Genomic DNA, 22,184 nt, shown 5'->3' with positions numbered 1-22,184 from the left:
TATTTCTTCTGTTAAATTTAGATTATATTCTATATTTAATAGAGTTAAAGGGTTTGGTTTAATTTGTAAGTTTTCTTTTAAATTCGGGATATTGATTTTCTGTTTTAATTCTTGAACAATGGATATGAAACTTTTTTGAGTTTTCAATCTACAGAGAGGACTGTATGAATGCCAATTGTTTCCTGGTAATCTGATAAGTTTTTCATATTGAATCAGTGCTTTTTCTTCTATTGTCATTTTGATGCTGTTAATATTAGTGAGGAATCTCATAGAATCTATTGGAGTTGTTTTGATTCCACCAGTAATGAGTCCGAGAGCTTGGTTTTGAACATATTCTATGTCGTTTATGAAAGGTGAAGTAATTAAAATTTCTCCGCAGTATGTCAGCACTGGCTGTATAAACACTGTTAAATGGCAGGTTATAGCCGATATAAGTGAACACCATATTTTAACGTTTTGGTGGCTACTTCATTCACACACAACCCCCAGAATGTCTGAAGGACCACACCTGCTGTTGGTCGACGGGTCCATTGGACCTAGCTGGGAGATCTTGTTGATCACCAGCTTTCCCTCCTTAAGCCACTGGAGGACGATTTTAGTGCCATAGCAGGTCAGCACTAGGAACAGAAAAGTAGAAAAAGGAGGAAGGAAAGGGAAATGAACCCCTAGGCCTCGAATGCTCTAATGCCGTCGGGGTCGAAGAAAGTAAGAGTTCAGTCAGAGGACTGGATAGGAAAGGGTAAAGAGGGAATTAGGTATTGGATAGAGGAAAATTATACCAAATTCAGTTAATAACTCATCAAGCTGACCAGTGCTAACGGATGAGTAGCCCCTCCCTTTAGTTCAACTCGTAAAATTATGCTTACTAACAGCTGCACCAAGGGAAGGTAGGGATGGGACATTGCGTATTTGTCCAGGTTGGTTCCTTAAATCCTTCAATGGGAAGGATTAATGGCTCTCCCCCCTGTATCCGACAGATACCCTTTTGCAACCATTAGTAAATTAATTCTCCTGTTAGCACCATACATAAAAATGCAAGGAGGATGTTGGACGATTAACATGTTAAAATTACTTTCACAGATACATATTATGCTTTACATTAATTAACTCACAGAGAAAATTAAAAGTCAGTAAAAGCTACTGAAGTGCGTTTCTAGGAAAAAAAAAAAAATTGCTCTGCATCATATACAAACTTGTATTACGCTATTAAAAATTCCAATTATTATTTGCATAAAGGATAGTCTACCCTCATGAAAAAGGGCAAAGTATACTCGTAAATTTTCTATATTGACCAACAGCTGAACCCTGTGTGAAGGTTTAATTGTTCCATGTCTTGTGAATTCCGCAATTGTTTTGCATGTCGTCTCCCTTGTATCTCTATCACTATCACACAAATCTGTGTGACAACTACAGAAGAAAGCTAATGCCCTACGTCCACACTTCAGCAACAAAACCAAGCACAAATTGAACACTTGAACACATCCACAACATACTCACCTGTCAGTCAAGATTTCAGATTCCTCCGTTGCTACTTCCAGCTGACTCTCCTGTTTTACTCTAGCCATGCCAAACGTCTCTTCCTGAAAATAAAAATCTGTAGCAAAGACTGATAGTGGCAGATTAAAGAGCTCTGATCCATTGAAATACAATGCTCATTGTTTTAACATAACGAATTTCAATATAAATTTGCACAATGTGCCAAAAACAGCACAGGCTATAAGACTTTCGGATGTTCACAAATTTATTCCCTTCTTATTTAAAACACTATCATTGTATCAGATATTACAACTAGAGTAAATAAACAACTACACAAGATCGCTGCAGATATTGACTACTTCACATTAGGGGACAGTTTTAACCCTTACGAAGCCACGCAGTTCTTCCTAATATTGGTACTCTTGTCGGGAGTTACGATATAACTGCCTGGACTTAATTTTATTATGCGATATTGTTAAAATGACCAACATCTAAGCAATTTTCAAATTTTACATGTAATATTATAATGTTTATTAGCAAATACTGACAATTTTATAAATTCCAAAATGTCTGACACCAAACAGAAACTGCTACATAAAATCGTTTTCATTGTCCTTGTACAATTTCAGAATACTGTTACACATATACAAGATAATTAATTACACTTGAAAATAAGAAAGGAAAGGAAATGGTGTTAATTGATTCTTTGTCATTATTAAGGCCTTCCGAAATTTCGAATCATTTCTCATAAGCCAACAACAATGCACAAAACTGGTTGAGACTGTCTTTAGACAAAGCTTAACACAATCTTGAAAGGTACTGAAGGTCACAGCATTTTAAACGAACCAATTTCTGATATAAAGTTTTCTAAATATAGGTGGAGTAGCCTACATATAGGCCTACAAACATAAAGAGGTTTTAAGGGTCAAGTAAGTTAAGAAGAAGAAATAAAATGATCATTCCATTTTTTTAATTCGTGGTGTTTAACCCTTCTGTACTCACGTACTTTTTTGTAACATATTCAGTCACGTGGGGGACAGCTGTCATCCAAGTTATATTCCTGCTTTAGAGAATGAATTTGAACATTCTCTTCAGTGTGAATGGTTACATAAATGTGTTACAAAGTTTATTTATAAATGAATGTAAAAACAGTTTTGAAAGAGAATTAGTTCATTTATAATTAATAGATAGACCTAATTATTTATATATAAATTTCAAATGCTTTCTACATTTATTTACAAAATTAACACTGGCAACAAGTTTATAATCCTTGCTTTGTTGTGAAAATCTTTCTATACAATAATACCTGAATAGCTTGTGTCTTACTGTTCTATTTTCCTAGGATTATCCTTCTCAAGTCTTTATTCCTGAATGCTTTTTGCAGACATGTCTTTACAATACCTAGTTATTTACGAGCAATTGACACAGATATCCCTCAAATGGTCGGCACATGTCGGTTTTGAACATTTCACACACCATTTTAGTCGTTTTATCTGGAGACCTACCAAAGTGGTAACAATGGCCACTGGATCCATTCCTTTGTTCTTGAATTCGCAGTAATACTTGAGAACGCTTTCTAATCTCTCAAGGAAACTGATAAACGTAGATCCACAATCCTTCGAAGTTCAATAGAAGAAAATTATCCCTAAAGACATAGTATATAACTCACAAAAGTGATAATAAATACTAACCGAAACTTTACAGAAACCATAATGTAAAAAGTCGCGTGGTTGACAATTGCCACCCAAAAGAACAAAACCTCAGCTATGCAAGTTATACGGGGAATTTCATGACTGAAACTAAATAATTTTATTATGTGAGCTTGGTTTTGAAGATACCTAAAGCCTCATTGTTGTAAACCTTTTCTAGGAAATACAACAATGAAAAGAAACACTGGAATATAATTAATTGCACAGAAAATACATCTACTGCTGTATAACTGTACGTATTTACACCTTAAATTGTTCAAAATCTTTTTTCTTCAATGTCCATATTTTTCCTATCACTAAAGATTTGATAAACACAAGAGAATGCATACAATGTTAATATAATAAGCAACATCGTAAAAAAAAGACAAAAATGAAAAACAAGGAACAAAGAAACATAACACAAGAGCACAAAAGATATATCACACTAACATACGAAAACCAAAACACACACAAGATTGCATTTTCATTCAGGAACAGAAATTACAATACTACATACAGAACACAAAACTAACCACAAAAATATCTGAACACACAAACAAAACAAATAAATATAATCTAGTAGGTGTTTACAAATTAACATGCAATAGTGTTCTAATGGATTTCATCACACATTGGAGTTAGAGAAATGAGGGGGCTGACTTCCTGGCTAAGAAGAACATACTAATAAAAAATATGAAGACTACGCCTCTATCTTTCCATTCATCGAAAATTATAATTAAATATAACATCCAAACTGAAAGATAGACACCCTGCAACAGTTAAGTCAAGGTAAATCTTGGACTAGCCTAATCAACAATAAGGATTTGCTAGCAAATCTTTCTAGAAGTGAAAGTGTGGCTGCATTCCATATAACAACGAAGCATGATTGTTTGGCAGAACATCTAATCACTTCAACATCATCCCATCTCCAAACTGCATGCTGTGCAACATGAATGTAGTAATGAGACTGCACAGTACTTCAGTCACCACAATTGATCTAAAGAACAGTAAAGTTGTACTGGGAAGCTAGAAGACTGATTACAATAACTCAAAATGTCTGAGCATTAGATTAAATAAATATAAATAAACAAACAAATAAATAAGACATGCAATAGTTGTAACAAATTGTAGACTATATTAGATGAACTGCCAGACCTTATCAAACACAATACAACGAACACTTCACAGTCCTAACCAAACTACAAAATACTTCCAGAGACGCAGAACACATCAACACCAACATAGAAACAGATAGAAACAGACAAGGAAATCCTACATATTGAACCAAAAAAACGAGAAACTATAGACGCGTCGCTGTTATTTCCGGCGTGACTCCACCTCTTTGATTACGCCTTAGGAAGTGAAGGTTCTATAAAGTCTAGGCAGATAGTATCGTTCGACATTTTTGTTGTTTCGTCGCCTAGCTACCAGACGAGGAATCTATTTGCCGCACTGTTAAACATTATCATGTCGTAGCTCCTATGATAATAAATCAAACGCACTCTAATTGAGCGGCAAATAATATCCTCGTGTGCTTTCTGGAAACGCCAACAAAAGAACAAAAATGGCGAACATGTGTTGGGTTTTTGCCGAAAGACTGAATTACTGCGGAACAACCGCCATCACAGGGTAAGGACAATGCTTGCTGACATCCTAAGATAACAAGGATTAGAAGTCCGTGAAGAAGTGCATTGTATCTCGTAAGATGATTCAACAAGATGAGCAGATGTTGCCATTGATAGAAAAAAGAACACAGGAACAATACTAGACCCGACTATCAGGTTTGAAACAGATGCACAACAGTCAACACTTACTGATGAAGAAAAGAGAACATCTATGAACGTTGCATTCCTTATTTTAGCAAGCAGTATAACATCATGGTTAATTGTTGCTGAGTACACGGACTTCTTTCTGGATCCATGTTGAATCTTTCGTACACTACTTTTAACACTTGAATATGAATAACTGATTAAATGGCGATCTTACTCGTGTTAATTATGTAAGCATGTGTGGCTTACAGCTGTTTCGGTGCTACTTGACACCATCCTCAGAGCCTTCTGTGTCTCGGCATCATCTCAACTTCGCTGCCTGTTGTGTGGGTGCGTTCGTGTGATGAAGAGTTGTGTCAAATAGTGTGTGTGTTCTGAAATTGATCTTTGTGTTGAGTATTTGATTAGGGTGTGTTTTAGTGTGTCTGTATATTTCATATTGTTCTAGTGTGTTGAGTTTTTGGTTTTTGGGCTGTATGTGTAGGATTTCCATGTCTGTATTTATGTAATTGTATGTGTGGTTGGTATTAGTTATGTGTTCGGCATATGTAGATGTATTGTGTCCTCTGGTTATTGCTTTAATGGCTCAACACATTGGATTTATAAATTGAAACCATCTGCCCTTCAATAAGGGTGACCACAAGGATCCAGAAAACAAATACATGTATAAAAGTTTACAATGAAAATACGTACAATAGATTTCAAAAGAAAATTAAAGTGAATCATATTACTTGAAATAGAGATGAAATTGCAAAATTTGAATTGAGTCCTTCAAGAATTTTCTCAACATTGTAAAATATGAATCACTTTGATTTTAAAAAGTTATAGGTGTATTTGGATATGCTTCCACGAACTCCAAAAAGAAATAATTGATTAAATGGCGATCTTACTCGTGTTAATAATGTAACCATGTGCGGCTTACAGCTGTTTCGGTGCTACTTGACACCATCCTCAGAGCCTTCTGTGTCTCGGCGTCATCTCAACTTCGCTGTCTGTTGTGCGGGTGCGTTCGTGTGATGAAGAGTTATGTCAAATAGTGTGTGTGTTCTGAAATTGATCTGTGTGTTCAGTATTTGATTAGGGTGTGTTTTAGTGTGTCTGTATATTTCATATTGTTCTAGTATGTTCAGTTTTTGGTTTTTGGGTTGTATGTGTAGGATTTCCATGTCTGTATTTATGTTATTGTATGTGTGGTTGGTATTAGTTTTGTGTTCAGCATATGTAAATGTATTGTGTCCTCCGGTTATTGCTTTAATGTGTTCTTTGTATCGAGTTTGGAATGATCTGCCTGTCTGTCCAATATAGAAACTGTCGCAACTATTGCATGTGAGCTTGTATAAGCCTGTGTGGTTGTATTTATTTACTTGTGTTGTTTGTATGTTGAGATGTCTTTGTAGTGTGTTTTCTGTTCTGCATGCTACGTTGTATTTCTGTTTCCCGAATGAGGATGTGATCTTGTGTGTGTTTTTGTTTTCTTGAGTTCTTGTGTTTGTGTTGTATTTTGTGTGCTTTTGTGTTTGTTGAGTTTTTGTTTTCTCTTCTTTATGATGTTGTCTATTATGTTTGGGTTGTAACCATTTTCTTGTGCTATGTATTTGATTGTGTTCACTTCTTCATTATAGTGTTGTTGGCTCATGGGTATGTTGAGTAATCTGTGTACCATTGTCCTGAATGCAGCATATTTGTGTTGTGTGGGGTGATTAGATGTGTTGTGTTATGTGTGTGGTGGTGGTGGTGGTGGTTGGTTTTCTGTATATTTTGAAGGTGTGTTTGTTGTCAACTTTGTTATGGTGATGTCTAGGAAATTTATGGAGTTATTGTTTTCAAATTCCAGTGTGTATTGGAGTTTTGGGTGTATTTTGTTTATGTATTGGTGCAGTTTGTGTATTTGTCGTTTGTTTCCTTTGTATAATATCAGTATGTCGCCTACGTATCTGTGCCAGTATATTATGTTGTCTGCGTATTTGTTGTGGTCATTGTTGAGTATGTATGTTTGTTCTATGTTATGTAAAACTATCTCTGCTAGTATACTAGATATGGGTGATCCCATTGGCAATCCTTCTTTTTGGGTGTAGTATTTGTTTTGTGTGAAATAGTTTTGCTTTGTTATGATGTCTGTGATTTGGATGATTTCTTCGATGTGTTCTTGTGGTGTGTTGTTGTCTATGAGCATTTGTTTTAGTATCTGTAATGTGTCTTGGATCGGTAAGTTAATGTATAAGTTAGTGATATCGAAAGATGCTACTGTTGCAATAACATTGAAATGGATTTGAGGGAGGTGGGATATGATGGCAGAGACTGGATTAATCTTACTCAGAATAGGGACTAAATGGCGGGCTTATGTGAGAGCAGCAATGAACGTCCGGGTTCCTTAAAACTCTTAAGTATATTACTTTGTTGTTTGGGAGTGGGCAATGGATTGAGTAACACATGCAGCATAGATATAAGCAACGACAGATTGATACAATCAAGAATGTAATAAAATTCTGTTTATAGACAAGATAAAATACTATTTCTCATTACTGTAGGTTGATGAGATAGGTGGAAGTAAACATTTTTGCCACAAGATTATATGCAATGCATAGAAATTTTGACCACTTATCTTAACCGATTCTGAGAAACAACAAACCCCCACACAGCAACAAGGACATAGAGAGCTGCCATTACATAGTGGAACATCTATAATAAACCTCACTCACCTCCGGTTCAAATTTTATCACAGGAAATGTGATTGGTACTGCATTTTCCTCAATTTTCATTTCCCACTCGAAAACATAGGTAGAGTCTGTGCTCTCCACTGTGGTGTTTTCCTATGGAATACATAAATATAACAGATTTCAAATCCATAACATTTTGTAGGAAGATCAATTCATTTCTTCAAGCCTTCAACTGTAGGTTTGCATGCTGAAATTTGGCTACTCCTTCTTTTGAAAATGAGTAACACGAGGAATGAAGCAAATTATATACTATGATTCAATCAGCAATGCTGGGTTCATGTTCATGGTACAGCACACATCATCCTTTCAGGATATCATTGCAATAACAGTAGACATAATATGTAACTCAACTTGTATCTCATTTACAGCAAGGATTTAAAACGGTTTCTGACACTTCCAAACCAAAATATTGATTTTGGAAACGCTTTCTACCTGCTTCCCGCGTAGAGCAACCAATAGAAGCTGCTTTCGTCTCTTGCCTTTCAGAGGCAAAGCAAGTGAAGATAGTGTTGTCACATATTCTTAGCTCACAAGCAAACATTCTGATGGGGACAGATAAAAAAGTATTTTGTTTTTCTTCCACCACGTTAATAATGTTAAAACAAGTGCTTGTACAAATTTTGGCCACTTGAACGCAATTAAGATGGCTGTAAAAAATAAGTTTCCCTGAAAGAAAGAAAACATAACTACATTGAAAAAAAATATTTGAAAAGATACAAGAAATATTAAATTACTTTTCAACATATTCCCCAATGAAATACAGACATTTGTCATACCATAGGATCGACACAGTGGTGTAGATGGCTGTCGCACATTGGTTCCAATCCCAGGTGGCAGGGCACAGGGCTATGAAAGTTGATCCCATGGTATGTCAATTCTGGTGGGGAATATGTTGAAAAATATTTCAACAATTGCTGTATCTGTTTCAATAAATCTGTCCATGAAATTGTGTTTTTTTTCTGTAAATGGCTCCAGGGAAACTCAGATTTTGCAGCCCTGGTAAATGCGTTCGAATGGCCAAAATTTGTATAAGCACTTGTTTTGACATTGTTAACATGTTGGAAAGAAAAACTAACTTTTTTATCTGCTCTCATGAGAATGTTTGCTTGTCAGTTGTCATATTAATGAAAACACTTTCTTCCACGCTTAACAGTAATATCTGCCTAATATTATTACTTAAAAGTTTTGTGATTCAGTCATGTGACTTATCAATTTTAATATAATCTACAATATAGTTTACATATATTTGTTGTGAACGTTTTCGCCTTAAGTCCGGCATCTTCAGACAAATGAAAAGAATTTAAATATCATATGAACAAATTGGATAAATATACTAAGTGACATATACATATAGAGTCGACAGCAATTCGGAAGGCGGTAGTTGGCTAGCGTTTGCATCGAGAGAGACAGGTAGAGAGAGCAAGGCAGCATACAATATTGCCACATCGTACTTCACGCGCACATGCAATGCAAATAGCACAGGAGAGAATTTAAATTATCAAAAGACAATAATAACCTTAGCCGTTGATTACTGGAAGCATGACACCAAAAGAAACCCTCTTTCCTTCACGAACAATATTCTTTGCACGGTTCTCAATCCCACACCACATGCTTCTGCAGTCCCGGTGCCAGAGAGAATTTTTTTCCGTTCTACCCATCCTTCATTAAAAAAAAAAAAAAAAATTAAAATTAAATGAATTTTTAGGTTGAGAACATTTTTGTTTTTGATAAGTTTGATAAAATCTGAAGGACCCACAATAATAATTGATACAATAGAAATTTTTCAGTCTTTTTATAAAAGAGATGAAGACAGTTACCAGCAACCAGGAAAAAGGAATACAATTTCTGTGCATGATGATGTAGGGGAGGATTAGGTTAACTGGACCGGTTAGGTTAAGTGGTCCATGCTTTTAAATTTTGGCGGGAGTTGTTTTCTGTCCTATCCAATAGATGGCATAAGCAATTCTACAGTACAGACAACCTAAGCCTTCAAAAACAATTGAAGTGCATAAGGCATCCTGTTTAGAGAGGCTTTGTTGTTCAAGGAAGTTGGAAGTTTTTTTCCTGCTCGGTTTTTCCCTGGTTTCATCACTGCTGAAAAAGAGTTACGGAAAAGTTCTTTACACCATATTAACCGTAAGTATTTACTCTTTAAAACAGATTATTTTGTTTTTAAAAATATTTGTTTCATATGTATTTTAGAGGTGGACAAAGAAAGCATGTGCTGTGGGGTTAACTGGCCACCAAACTGGTTAGGTTATGTGGACCGGGCCAGTTAACCCCAATATAGTTTTCATATTATTGAAGTTCATTTTTTAATTTCTTTTTTAATAAGCTGAAGTGTAGGCAATTCTCTTATGTTATTTGCCGTTTAGTCAACTGTTCGAAGACAGGTCTGAACCTCACAAATGATACCAACAAGACACCACTTATGAGGCATTAACTTACTTATTAAATTCTGATTGAGATACACTTCTAATTCCAAACTTTAATTTCAGATGCCGCGTGTTCGAATGCGTACAACCAATCACCGGTCATATTCAGTAGAAGATTTGAAAGTAGCGGTAATAGCCACCAAAGAAGGAATGAGTATTCGTGCAGCATCTGCTCGATTTAACATCCCAAGGACGACGTTGAAATGTTTTGTCAGCAAATCTGTTGATGGATGTGTGGTAAATTTTAGGCCATCTAATGAACACAAAAAGGTGTTTACACCAGCAGAAGAGCTGTCTCTGTGCTCCTACTTGAAGAAAGTTGCAGGTATGCACTATGGTTTGGTATTCACAGACACAAGGAAGTTGGCTTATGAATTTGCTGCGGCTAATAATAAGCAACTTTTGCCAAATTGGTCTGAAGAGAAAATGGCTGAGAAAGAATGGCTTCGTTCTTTTATGAAGAGGCACAAACTTTCTCTCAGACAACCAGAGGCTACAAGCTTGAGCCGTGCAACCAGTTTTAACAAATTTAATGTAGACAAATTCTTTTCAAATTTGAAATCAACCTACGAAAAATTTGGATTTGGACCAGAGGATGTTTACAACCTTGATGAAACTGGTCTCACAACAGTGCAGAAGCCTGGAAAGGCAGTTTCCCCTTGTGGCCAGAAGCAAGTGGGTAAAATTACTTCTGCAGAGAGGGGCACTCTCGTAACTGTGTGTGCCATTATTGGGAGCACAGGAAAAGCAGTCCCTCCATTTTTTGTGTTTCCCCATGTGCATTTCCAGGATCATATGCTACACAATGCCCCACCTGGAAGTAGAGGTGCAGCTCACACCTCTGGATGGATGACTGGAGACATATTTTTGTCTGTATTGGAACATTTCATCAAACATGAAAGGCCGTGCAAGGAAAAACCCAAGCTTCTCACATTAGATAATCACGAAAGCCATATATCAATAAGGGCTGTATCACTTGCAAAAGAAAATGGTATAGTTTTATTAACAATACCACCCCATACTAGCCATAAGCTTCAGCCACTCGACGTAGCAGTTTATGGTCCATTCAAGCCATATTACAATAAAGCTTGTGAGAGGTGGCTAATCAATCATCCTGGACAGACACTACGCATTTATGACGTAGCAGGCCTTATGGGTGAAGCTTATCCATTTGCATTCACTCCTGACAATATCATCAAAGGATTTAAATCCACAGGGATAATGCCCTTTAATGGCGAAACATTTGGTGAAGCTGATTTCCTCTGCTCATCTGTGACAGACCGACCTTTAGATCAAGTTCCTTCGCCCAATCATGTCTCTGCTATCCATCTAGAGCCTTCAACCTCTTGGACCTCTGTTACTGATCCAGTTCCATCCAAGTCTTCCACCTCTGTTACTGGTCCAGTGCCTTCAACTTTTTGCACCTCTCCTAATGATCCAGTTCCTTCAACATCCTTTTCCTCTGATATTGATCCAGTTCTTTCATCTTCTTGCACCTCTGAAAGTAATCCAGCTCCTTCACCTTCTAATGAAAAGCAATCTCAGACAGTGGAGAATTTTGTGTCACCTGAGATCTTGAAGCCATTTCCAAAGTGTGGACCACGAAAAAGAGATGGTCGTGGTCGAAAGAAAGGAGAATCTCTCATTCTCACTAGTTCGCCCATCAAGGTTCGTCTGGAAGAATTCCGTGTCAGAGAAGCAAAAAAGTTCAAGAATAGGAAAACTGCTAGACTGGCACTGGACTCGTCATCAGGTGAAAGTGAGCAGTTGGTGTTAAATGACTCTGACTCTTCTTGGAATGAAGAATGTGATGACGATGATGATTCCTACAAAATTGAAGCTGGTGACTTCATCATTGCTAAAGTTCATGGAGTGAGAAAAGAGTCTGGTCGCAACTTTGTAGCAGTTGTGAAGGAGTCACTTCGTAGTGGTGTTCAAGTGACATTCTATAAGCGGCATTTGCCGTCAACTCGATTTTCTATTAGCAATGAAAGTGCCTTTGTTGCCACTGCTGATGTTGTTACGAAACTTCCACGTCCTCTGAAGGACTTAAGACAAAGATATGGGGGCATGATTTATTTCAATATTGACTTGTATGAATACAGCCTTCGCTAGGACTCATTTCTAGCTAAATATTTGATAAACTGATGTATGTTATGTTTTAATAATTAGTATTTTTCATAAAATGTGGTTTTAGAGTTCTTGCAATATGCATTGAAATTAATATTAAATTTATTAAATTCATGTCCAATGATTTCACTACCCGGTCCATTTAACCTTACCGATTAGGTTAACTGGTCATTTTTCAACTTAGTAAATAATTTCATTTTTCACAAAAAATTTGAGTACTATGGAGTCATTGCTCCCCATATTGTGTGGACAACACCTTACTTAAACTTCACAAGAAATTTAATGTAGATAAGTTAAATATGTAATATTTGAGACTAATTTGAAAAAAAAAGTGGTCCAGTTAACCTAACTAGTGAAAAGAGCTCTAGACAAAAGTGTATGATCCTCATGACAATAAAAGAATGCTATGAACTTTTTATACAGCATTAGCCTGAAATTAACGTAAAATTAACTTTTTTAAATAGTCATTTGTATCAAATTATGCTGAAGTGTCACACTGTGTGTGCATATGAAAGTATCATTCAAACATGGATATTGGAGGGAATTGTTTCTCAACATTCTCAGGTGGTTGTGAAGCAGGTATATGAAGAAAAGTGGAAGTGGAAAATATTGGGTGTGGCCTCAGAATAAGGAAGATACTGAAAGATCAATAAAAAATTATAAAATAATAACAAAGATCCTGTCAGAACCTAAAATAATAAACTATAGGGGACACACGGTTTTCAAGGAGCTTTTAGATAGTTAGATCTGTTGTTTCAGCTCTGTTGTCATACATGTTACAGGTCAATGGTAAATGAAAAATAGTCCACTTTATTTAATGCTTCTAATTTTATTTGTAAATTTGGTATGTCTAGTATGTAGAAAGATGCACAGTTGAAGAGCAGACGGACAAAAGGGCATAACTGCCAAAAAATTAACATTAACAACAACTGGTACTTGTATTGTTCTCTGTGGACCCAGTGGATGGGGTTGTATCTTGCGCCATTTAAGTACTGAACTCTTTTTACTAATTGTGTAGTCAAATTCTTGCACTGATAATACTGTATAGACATGAGACCTAATATCACTTTTCAAGGAAAAGGTGAAAATTTTTCTTTTTGGCATTTTCCTCCCTTTTCCCCTTCCGCTCTTCAATTATAGTATAAAACATGCACATTTCTATCAATGTCTAAACAGTACCATACTTAATTATAGGTTTTCAGGGTAATATTCATAATATTGTTACTGGTACCTTTTGCTGCTCATGTTTAGTTTCAAAACTAATAGACCTATATTCAGTATTCATGGCATGTTATTTTGAATCTGCATTCCTTGTGTAACTTATTTACAAGTGTAAGATTTGAAAACTACATCTTGATTTTGTGATAAAATAAATAACAAACAAGAATGCTAAATAGATCTGTATGTCCCACCCATAATGATAACAACATTACTTTTATGTTAATTCACTACACAATATATGAATGCGATTTTTTTTAATACGACTGTTTCTCAACCAAAAAAGGTCGACTGTTAAAATTCAAACCGAAAAAAACTTGAAAATATTCACAAACAGAGCAGACAGAACCTTTATATGTTTATAGTTCGTTCATAGACAGCAAGTGAAGTGGAAAGACGTATTGTGGAGACGCTCTTTAGAAGTGCAATATAAGCAAGTATGGGTGTTAACCTAATTACCTACAGGTTACGCATTGGATGTTTCAATGCTAGGCGGCAAAGGAGGTTTATAAGCGATGTAAGTGCGGTGAGTGAAGTAGGATACTGCACAATTATATCGGCGGCGGTGTTAGCAGTGCTACTAATTATTGGAAACGTGGAGCTAAATCCGAGACCGAGCAACATGGACTCAAGAGACAGCTGCGATGAGGGATTCAAGAAGGAGTTGAAGGATTATATGAAGGAAATGAGAGAGGACCGCCAAAATGTAAGTGTTCTCCTAAGAAAAGTAGCTGCTGATGTAGACACACTAATTAACAAACACACGGAGGTCGAAAACAAATTGAGTAATGTAATCAAGGAGCAATGCATATTAAAGGCTGCAGTAAGTAGAATGGAAAGTGAAAATAAAGCAAATAACATTGTAATTTACGGTATAGGGAACACTATTATGAAAGAGCATTAGATACATGCTATTTGGTGCTGGAGTTCCTTACAAGATATTTTGGGCTAAATTTGGAAGAAAGTGCTATAAATAATGCATACAGGGTGGGTCGAGGAAGAAATCGCCTGATTGTTGTGAAATTCAACAGCTATTTTGTCAAAGAGCACATTATTATGAATGCACAGCGACTGCGGGGATCAAGAATAAATATTGATAATGATTATACGAAGGAGATTAGGATACTAGAAAGAAATTAATACTGATACTGAAAGAAGCGCGGAAAAAAGGTTTGAGAGCAGTAATGATAAAAGATAAATTGAGGATAAATGGGAATATATTTGATATGGAATTCTTCAAGCGGCACAGTGTAGAAGATATAATGAAAGAAAATAATGAATATGATCCAAATAAAAAGCTGACATATAGAAACAGATCTGCATCACCTCAACGAGCATGGAGGAGTAGAAGTATATCAAATGGCAGAAAATCTAAAAGTTTGGAAAGGGACGAGCAAGCAGGAGATTCTACACGCAGGAGTGAGCTGGCGGAAAACAACGGTAGAAGATTATCTGGGCCATCCAAAGATGGGGATATTAGAGACTTCTTTAGTAAGGCGGACATCGAGAAAAACACTACTCATGAGGGAAGATATAATAATGAAGAGGGAAGACATCACGTGGAAACAGCTGACAAGCCAAAAGGACACGAAGGAGCCAGTACTGAGGAGCAAATGGACGGGAACAGCATGATTGGAGATATGAGACGATCAAGAGGACGGGTGGAGACTACTATGGGGAGATCCAGAAGCGTGTCGGCAGCTGAGGAGAGTGCTAGCAATGCGGATGTCTTTAGAGGTAAATTGGCAAATAGAGCATTTCTTAGAGCTAAAACAGATCAATCAAAAACCAAGGCTATGCTAAATACAGATCATAATTATCAATTAAGGGGAAGGCATCAATATCAATTAAACTTCCCACCAATCAGAAAGAATAATATCTAACTAGATGTGGGTAGTCATACGTTGAGAATATTGTTCAACAATGTAGAAGGCTTAAGAAATAAAATTGAAGGAATGGAATTGGTTAATATATTAGGTAATAATGACTTGATATTACTAGTCGAAACGTGGCTTCCCAATAAATTTGTATCAAATATAAATGGTTACTGTTGCTGGTTGGTGGAAGGTTGTAGATACCATAAAGTTGGAAGGGAGCAAGGAGGAATAGCAGTAATTATTAAGGAGGAATGGAAAAATATTGTTACTATAAAAAAATCAAAGATAAAGAATGTCTTATGGTTACAGATTGATTTGTGTAAGAACGATCTAAAAATTATGATAGGAGTGGTTTATAACCCTCCACAAAATTCAAAATATCATAATAATGAGATTTTCGCTAATTTAAGTCGGGAAATGGAATCATTTGCGGGAAATGTAGGAAACATTAAGTATATAATTTTTGGGGATTTTAATGCGCGCATAGGAGAATTAAACAGTAATTATCATAATCCACTAGAAAATATACTTGATAACATCAATATAAAAAGAAGAAGTGTGGATAAACACATAAATAATGAAAGTAGGAAATTAATTAATTTCTGTAATGAAAATAATTTATATATCCTTAATGGAAATTTCGGCTACGGTAGATCTGATAACTTCACATATATTTCTAAAAATGGAAGCAGTGTAATTGACTTAGGTCTATGTTCATATGATATACTAGAATTAATAGAAAGCTTTAAGATAGATATGACTAGCTATAGTCACCATCTTAGTCTTATTATCAATATGCAATCTGAAATTTTAAATGAAGTAAATATTAGAAAAATGAAAAATAATCTCTAGGATTAGATAAATATAAATAATACAAAAAACGACAGTATATATGGGAAAATTATAAGGAAAAAAAAATTTTTATTAGGTTAAATAGCAAAATATGTGAAATATTAAGTATTGGTTTGGAGTTTTTTTCTGATAACAATAAGATAACAAATGCTATGGAGTTATTATATAACATTGTAAAAAACGCGGGCATCGACATGATTCGAGATGAAACAAAGTATGTACATGCAAAAATAAGAACATGGTTTGATGACGAATGTAAGGAGGAAAGAACTAATTTATTTAATAAATTTAATCGTTGGAAAAAAGACAAAAAGAGAAGAGGACAAACAGGACTATCTAGACAAAAGAAAAAATTATAAAGACTTGATAATTAACAAAAAACAAAGTTTCCTTATGAAAGAATCCAAAAAAAATAAATAATTGGATAAATAACAATAACATAAATGAAGTTTGGAAATACCTAAAAAGCACTAAATTAAATGCAAGCACAAACAAAAAAATTGATAAGATTAAATGGAGGGAATATTTCTATAATATATATAATAAAGGGGAGATAAATATAGAATTAAACTTTATAGGACCAATGAATAAATATAACAATGACTTAGATTGTGATATTAAAATTAAAGAACTACAAGTAGTAATAAAAAAAGCGAAGAACAAAGGGGCGGGTAGCGATGAAATGCCAACAATTTTCTGGAAAAAAATGATGACAAAAAACAAATATCATCAAATGATATTAAAACTATTTAATAAAATAAAAAATTCTAACTATTATCCAGAAAATTGGGCTTGTGCAAAAATAATTACAATTTATAAAGGAACAGGCAATAGGAATAACCCTGGAAATTATCCAGGTATCTCTATATTATCCAGCCTTAGTAAATTATATATAAGCCTGATTGCACAGAGACTTGCAAATTGGTTGGATAAACATAATATTATTAACAACTTACAATTCGGATATAAAAAAGGAACATCTACGGTAGATAGCTTAATATTAGTTAATGAATTAATAAACAAATACACTAAATACAAGAGAGGGAAATTATATTGCTGCCTTGTTGACATATCTAAGGCTTTTGATTTTATAAATAGGAAAAAACTGTTTTTTAAATTGGCGAAGATCAGTCTGAGTAATAGTTTCATTAAAAACCTAAAGGTGATGTATGAAAATGCTTGCATTATAATAAATGAGATAACTGGAGCAGACAGCGAATGTGAAATTCCCATGACTAATGGAATAAATCAAGGATCCGCACTCAGCGGTTTACTGTATATATATTACGTAAATGATTTAGCTGACGACATAGATAATAACTGCGGGCACTGGCCTACTCTTGGGAATGTGCAAGCACCTGCATTGCAATTTGTTGATGATACACTTCTATTGTCAACAACGGTCACAGGTATGAGGAAATTATTAAACACTATGGAAAATTATTGCTTAAACTGGGACCTGAAGTTAAACAAAGATAAAACAAAACTGATAATATGTAAACAAGGGTGTAAACGGTCAATGTCTGAAAATATACTTATCAAAGAATTTAACTTAAAAAACCACGACGAACTTAAAATACCTCGGAATAAATATAAACTACAAAGGAGAATGGTCATATCACATAAATAATATATATATAATGTTGGTAGGGAAACTGTAAAGATTATAGACAATACTATGTATAAATTGCCCAACATCAAGGTTAATATGCTAAATAGAATTTATTTCACTACGGTTGAATCTAGATTATTATATGGATGTGAGATATGGGGATTAGAAGATAAAGCTATAATGAAATTAAACAGAATAAGAGCAACTTATTGTAAAAAAGTATTAAATATTAGTTTAAATTCTTAAAATAATGCTGCTAGAATAGAAATGGGAATGGACAGTATCATAAGCACAATATTATCAGAAGCACAAAATACTTAATTAAAAGAATCCAAAGCGAGCGAAATAAGTTTATGAAACAATATTTATTAAATCAAATTGATAATACGACAAATAAAGCAATAATGAATATTAAAAATTACATTTTTAAAATTGAGCTAGGGTGGGTATGGAATAGTTTAGCTAGAAGAAATATGTCAGCAAGCCTAAATCTAATTAAATCAAGATGTAAAAATATAACTAGGCAAACTGATTTCAGTAGTAACAATGAAATGCGATCCCTATTATTTTTTAATGAATATAAAAAAATATGGGGAAGGAGTACATATATAGAAAATGCGAATATGAAGGAAAGATTTGGACTAGCTTGGTTTAGACTGGGGATTTGGAAATTAAGAAATAATAGAGGCAATATACCTCAAGGCACATGCCCATTGTGTGGAAGGAGAGAAGATGATATTCACATTGTCCTTGAGTGTCAAAATGCTGAAGATATACGTAAGAAACTTATAAAAGGAAAATTCCTTCAAATCAATAAAGAAATAGCTATAAAGAAGCTCATGAACATTAATAACATAAAATTACAAAAGCAATTAGGTTTATATCTTTTTTTGGTTAAAAAAATTAGAATGGATAGAATAAATGAAATAGATGTGAACGAAAGTAATTAAGAAACATATAAATAAAAAGTGAAATAATTGTGTGTGTGTGTGTGTGTGTGTGTGTGTGTGTGTGTGTGTGTGTGTGTGTGTGTGTGTGTGTGTGTGTGTGTGTGTGTGTGTGTGTGTGTGTGTGTGTGTGTGTGTGTGTGTGTGTGTGTGTGTGTGTGTGTGTGTGTGTGTGTGTGTGTGTGTGTGTGTGTGTGTGTGTGTGTGTGTGTGTGTGTGTGTGTGTGTGTGTGTGTGTGTGTGTGTGTGTGTGTGTGTGTGTGTGTGTGTGTGTGTGTGTGTGTGTGTGTGTGTGTGTGTGTGTGTGTGTGTGTGTGTGTGTGTGTGTGTGTGTGTGTGTGTGTGTGTGTGTGTGTGTGTGTGTGTGTGTGTGTGTGTGTGTGTGTGTGTGTGTGTGTGTGTGTGTGTGTGTGTGTGTGTGTGTGTGTGTGTGTGTGTGTGTGTGTGTGTGTGTGTGTGTGTGTGTGTGTGTGTGTGTGTGTGTGTGTGTGTGTGTGTGTGTGTGTGTGTGTGTGTGTGTGTGTGTGTGTGTGTGTGTGTGTGTGTGTGTGTGTGTGTGTGTGTGTGTGTGTGTGTGTGTGTGTGTGTGTGTGTGTGTGTGTGTGTGTGTGTGTGTGTGTGTGTGTGTGTGTGTGTGTGTGTGTGTGTGTGTGTGTGTGTGTGTGTGTGTGTGTGTGTGTGTGTGTGTGTGTGTGTGTGTGTGTGTGTGTGTGTGTGTGTGTGTGTGTGTGTGTGTGTGTGTGTGTGTGTGTGTGTGTGTGTGTGTGTGTGTGTGTGTGTGTGTGTGTGTGTGTGTGTGTGTGTGTGTGTGTGTGTGTGTGTGTGTGTGTGTGTGTGTGTGTGTGTGTGTGTGTGTGTGTGTGTGTGTGTGTGTGTGTGTGTGTGTGTGTGTGTGTGTGTGTGTGTGTGTGTGTGTGTGTGTGTGTGTGTGTGTGTGTGTGTGTGTGTGTGTGTGTGTGTGTGTGTGTGTGTGTGTGTGTGTGTGTGTGTGTGTGTGTGTGTGTGTGTGTGTGTGTGTGTGTGTGTGTGTGTGTGTGTGTGTGTGTGTGTGTGTGTGTGTGTGTGTGTGTGTGTGTGTGTGTGTGTGTGTGTGTGTGTGTGTGTGTGTGTGTGTGTGTGTGTGTGTGTGTGTGTGTGTGTGTGTGTGTGTGTGTGTGTGTGTGTGTGTGTGTGTGTGTGTGTGTGTGTGTGTGTGTGTGTGTGTGTGTGTGTGTGTGTGTGTGTGTGTGTGTGTGTGTGTGTGTGTGTGTGTGTGTGTGTGTGTGTGTGTGTGTGTGTGTGTGTGTGTGTGTGTGTGTGTGTGTGTGTGTGTGTGTGTGTGTGTGTGTGTGTGTGTGTGTGTGTGTGTGTGTGTGTGTGTGTGTGTGTGTGTGTGTGTGTGTGTGTGTGTGTGTGTGTGTGTGTGTGTGTGTGTGTGTGTGTGTGTGTGTGTGTGTGTGTGTGTGTGTGTGTGTGTGTGTGTGTGTGTGTGTGTGTGTGTGTGTGTGTGTGCGTGCGTGCGTGCGTGCGTGCGTGCGTGCGTGCGTGCGTGCGTGCGTGCGTGCGTGCGTGCGTGCGTATATATATATTCTCGTTCTTGTTATAGATGTAAAATTATCCATGGAAGAAAGTAGCAAGTGTCGATGTATGGAGAAATACGAGGAAAGTCAACATCCCTTAATAATAAACAAATACACGGAAAATAAAATACCGGAGAAGATTGCAAAATTAAAAAAAATAGAAGGCAGGAAGTATTAAGGGAAAGTACAGTTACTGAGCTGACTAATAAATTCAATTTTGGAAGGTACGCTTTTTCTAGACTCACAGATAATAACATATTTGACTTAGAAATTATTTGGCTATCTTTTTTATTTCTAAATTTAATAGTTTTGAAGGTACGTCAAAAGAATATTATGAAATAAAATTAAGGAATGAAGGCTTACCTACGAGAGAGAGCTTGTATGAATTGTATAAATTTTTTTGTAAGGAAAGAGGTATGGATGAAACTAGAATTAGGGATGATTTAGATATGCTAGCTGTACATTGTAGATTGAAGAGAGAATTACATCTTAGGAAGGTAAACCAATACTGATGGTACCAATATTCTAGAATGAGTTGGTCTTGCACAATAACTGAAAGCTAGTGCAAGATAAAACAAATTATGTAAATGGGTAAAATGTAGAAATTGTATTTAAATAATAATATATCTTTGTGTTAAACTGTTGTATGTAATGTGTCTTTGATTTATTATATAATAAATTATCATTATCATATGTTTATAGTTGCAAAGAAATACAGGTCAGAAGTTTGTTCCACCCATAATAAAAATTAGTTTGACATTATTATCACTAATAAATCAGTATATTATGTTCATCACTCATGGCACAGTTGAATAGAAGGTAGAAGGTTTGACTGAAACAGTTTTGCTTTAACTTAAAATTTTTTTAGAGGTTATTCAAGCCAGACAAATAAAGCTCATTGGTAAAACTGTCCCACTCATAATCATGAAATTGCTGTAGAAAAGAGGGTAAAAGAAATACATCTGGTGAAGGATTTAACTTACCTCTTCTTTAACAACGTGATCACATGACTGAACTGCCAAAGGGCTGACCTCGGATTCCATATTGATAACATCCATTACAACTGAAAGAAGAGTCAGAAAATTACCCGTCTGCTCTCTCTATGTGCTATTCAATATCATTTGTTTCGCACTTCTATTACAGTAACATTTAAAGAAACATATGAGTTATTCCACGTCAAAGACACATGAGTCATTTTCTACGTCAAATTGCATAAAAGTGTACAAATTTTGACCTTCATATTTCTGATTGCATTTATATAGCTATATTTTTTTACCAACTCTATGGGTCTAATAAACTAACAAGAGTATTTTTATTTCCATCTAAGTCCACACGATTTTTTAAAATATGTTGGTGCACTGAACTTGGGATGTAAACAGAAACAATGGCGGAAATAGAAGAAGTTGATGAAAAAGTGAAAAGTAGCGGCAATTATTATAAATGGATGGAATTAGTTCGGAAAACAAGAGTTAGGAACCCTTTTAGTCTTGTTAAAATGACAACTGGCATGTTTATCACTGCAAAACCTGTTCTAGACAAGGTACAGAAAATAAACAGTGTTCGAATAAGGGAAAAAGGTGTTGTTAAGCAATATTACACATCTGAAAGTAACCAAGGACCACCCTTATAAACTTTTTTTTTAAGTATACATATGGAAATATTGAACTTGTGACTCTGTAGATATTAGGAGAAAACAAGTAGGGCCTACAAATTGGGTCTAGTTGTGTGATATTTCCGGCTAAATATGATGGTCCAAGCCCTATCAATCCAGCCATACTCAAAGATTTGCAGGAACTGATTAATCATGTTCCACCAAAATATCATTATTAAGTATGTTACACCAATATGAAGGGTCCAGGGGAAAAACCTGTTAGTCCAAAATTATCAATTTTTTGTTTTGGATG

The 22,184-nt window shown here is 35.6% G+C and overlaps 1 protein-coding gene across 6 annotated transcripts in view; it reads right to left on the bottom strand.

The window, feature by feature from the left end:
* Positions 1-22,184, bottom strand: part of LOC138691379 (zinc finger protein 664-like) — a 93,631-nt gene that overhangs the window by 22,405 nt on the left and 49,042 nt on the right. For all 6 annotated transcript variants that reach the window (XM_069813288.1, XM_069813289.1, XM_069813290.1 and 3 more), the window contains 3 exons: positions 21,264-21,343; positions 7,633-7,743; positions 1,498-1,580 (listed from right to left, as the gene is read on the bottom strand). In XM_069813288.1, the coding sequence (XP_069669389.1) occupies positions 1,498-1,580; positions 7,633-7,743; positions 21,264-21,338 (269 nt within the window). In that variant the 5' untranslated portion in view covers positions 21,339-21,343. The remainder of the gene's footprint in view (positions 1-1,497; positions 1,581-7,632; positions 7,744-21,263; positions 21,344-22,184) is intronic.

The sequence above is a fragment of the Periplaneta americana genome, chromosome 16 (genome assembly GCF_040183065.1).
Source record: "Periplaneta americana isolate PAMFEO1 chromosome 16, P.americana_PAMFEO1_priV1, whole genome shotgun sequence".
NCBI lineage: Eukaryota > Metazoa > Arthropoda > Insecta > Blattodea > Blattidae > Periplaneta > Periplaneta americana.
This window is presented reverse-complemented; position numbering and strand designations above follow the sequence as displayed.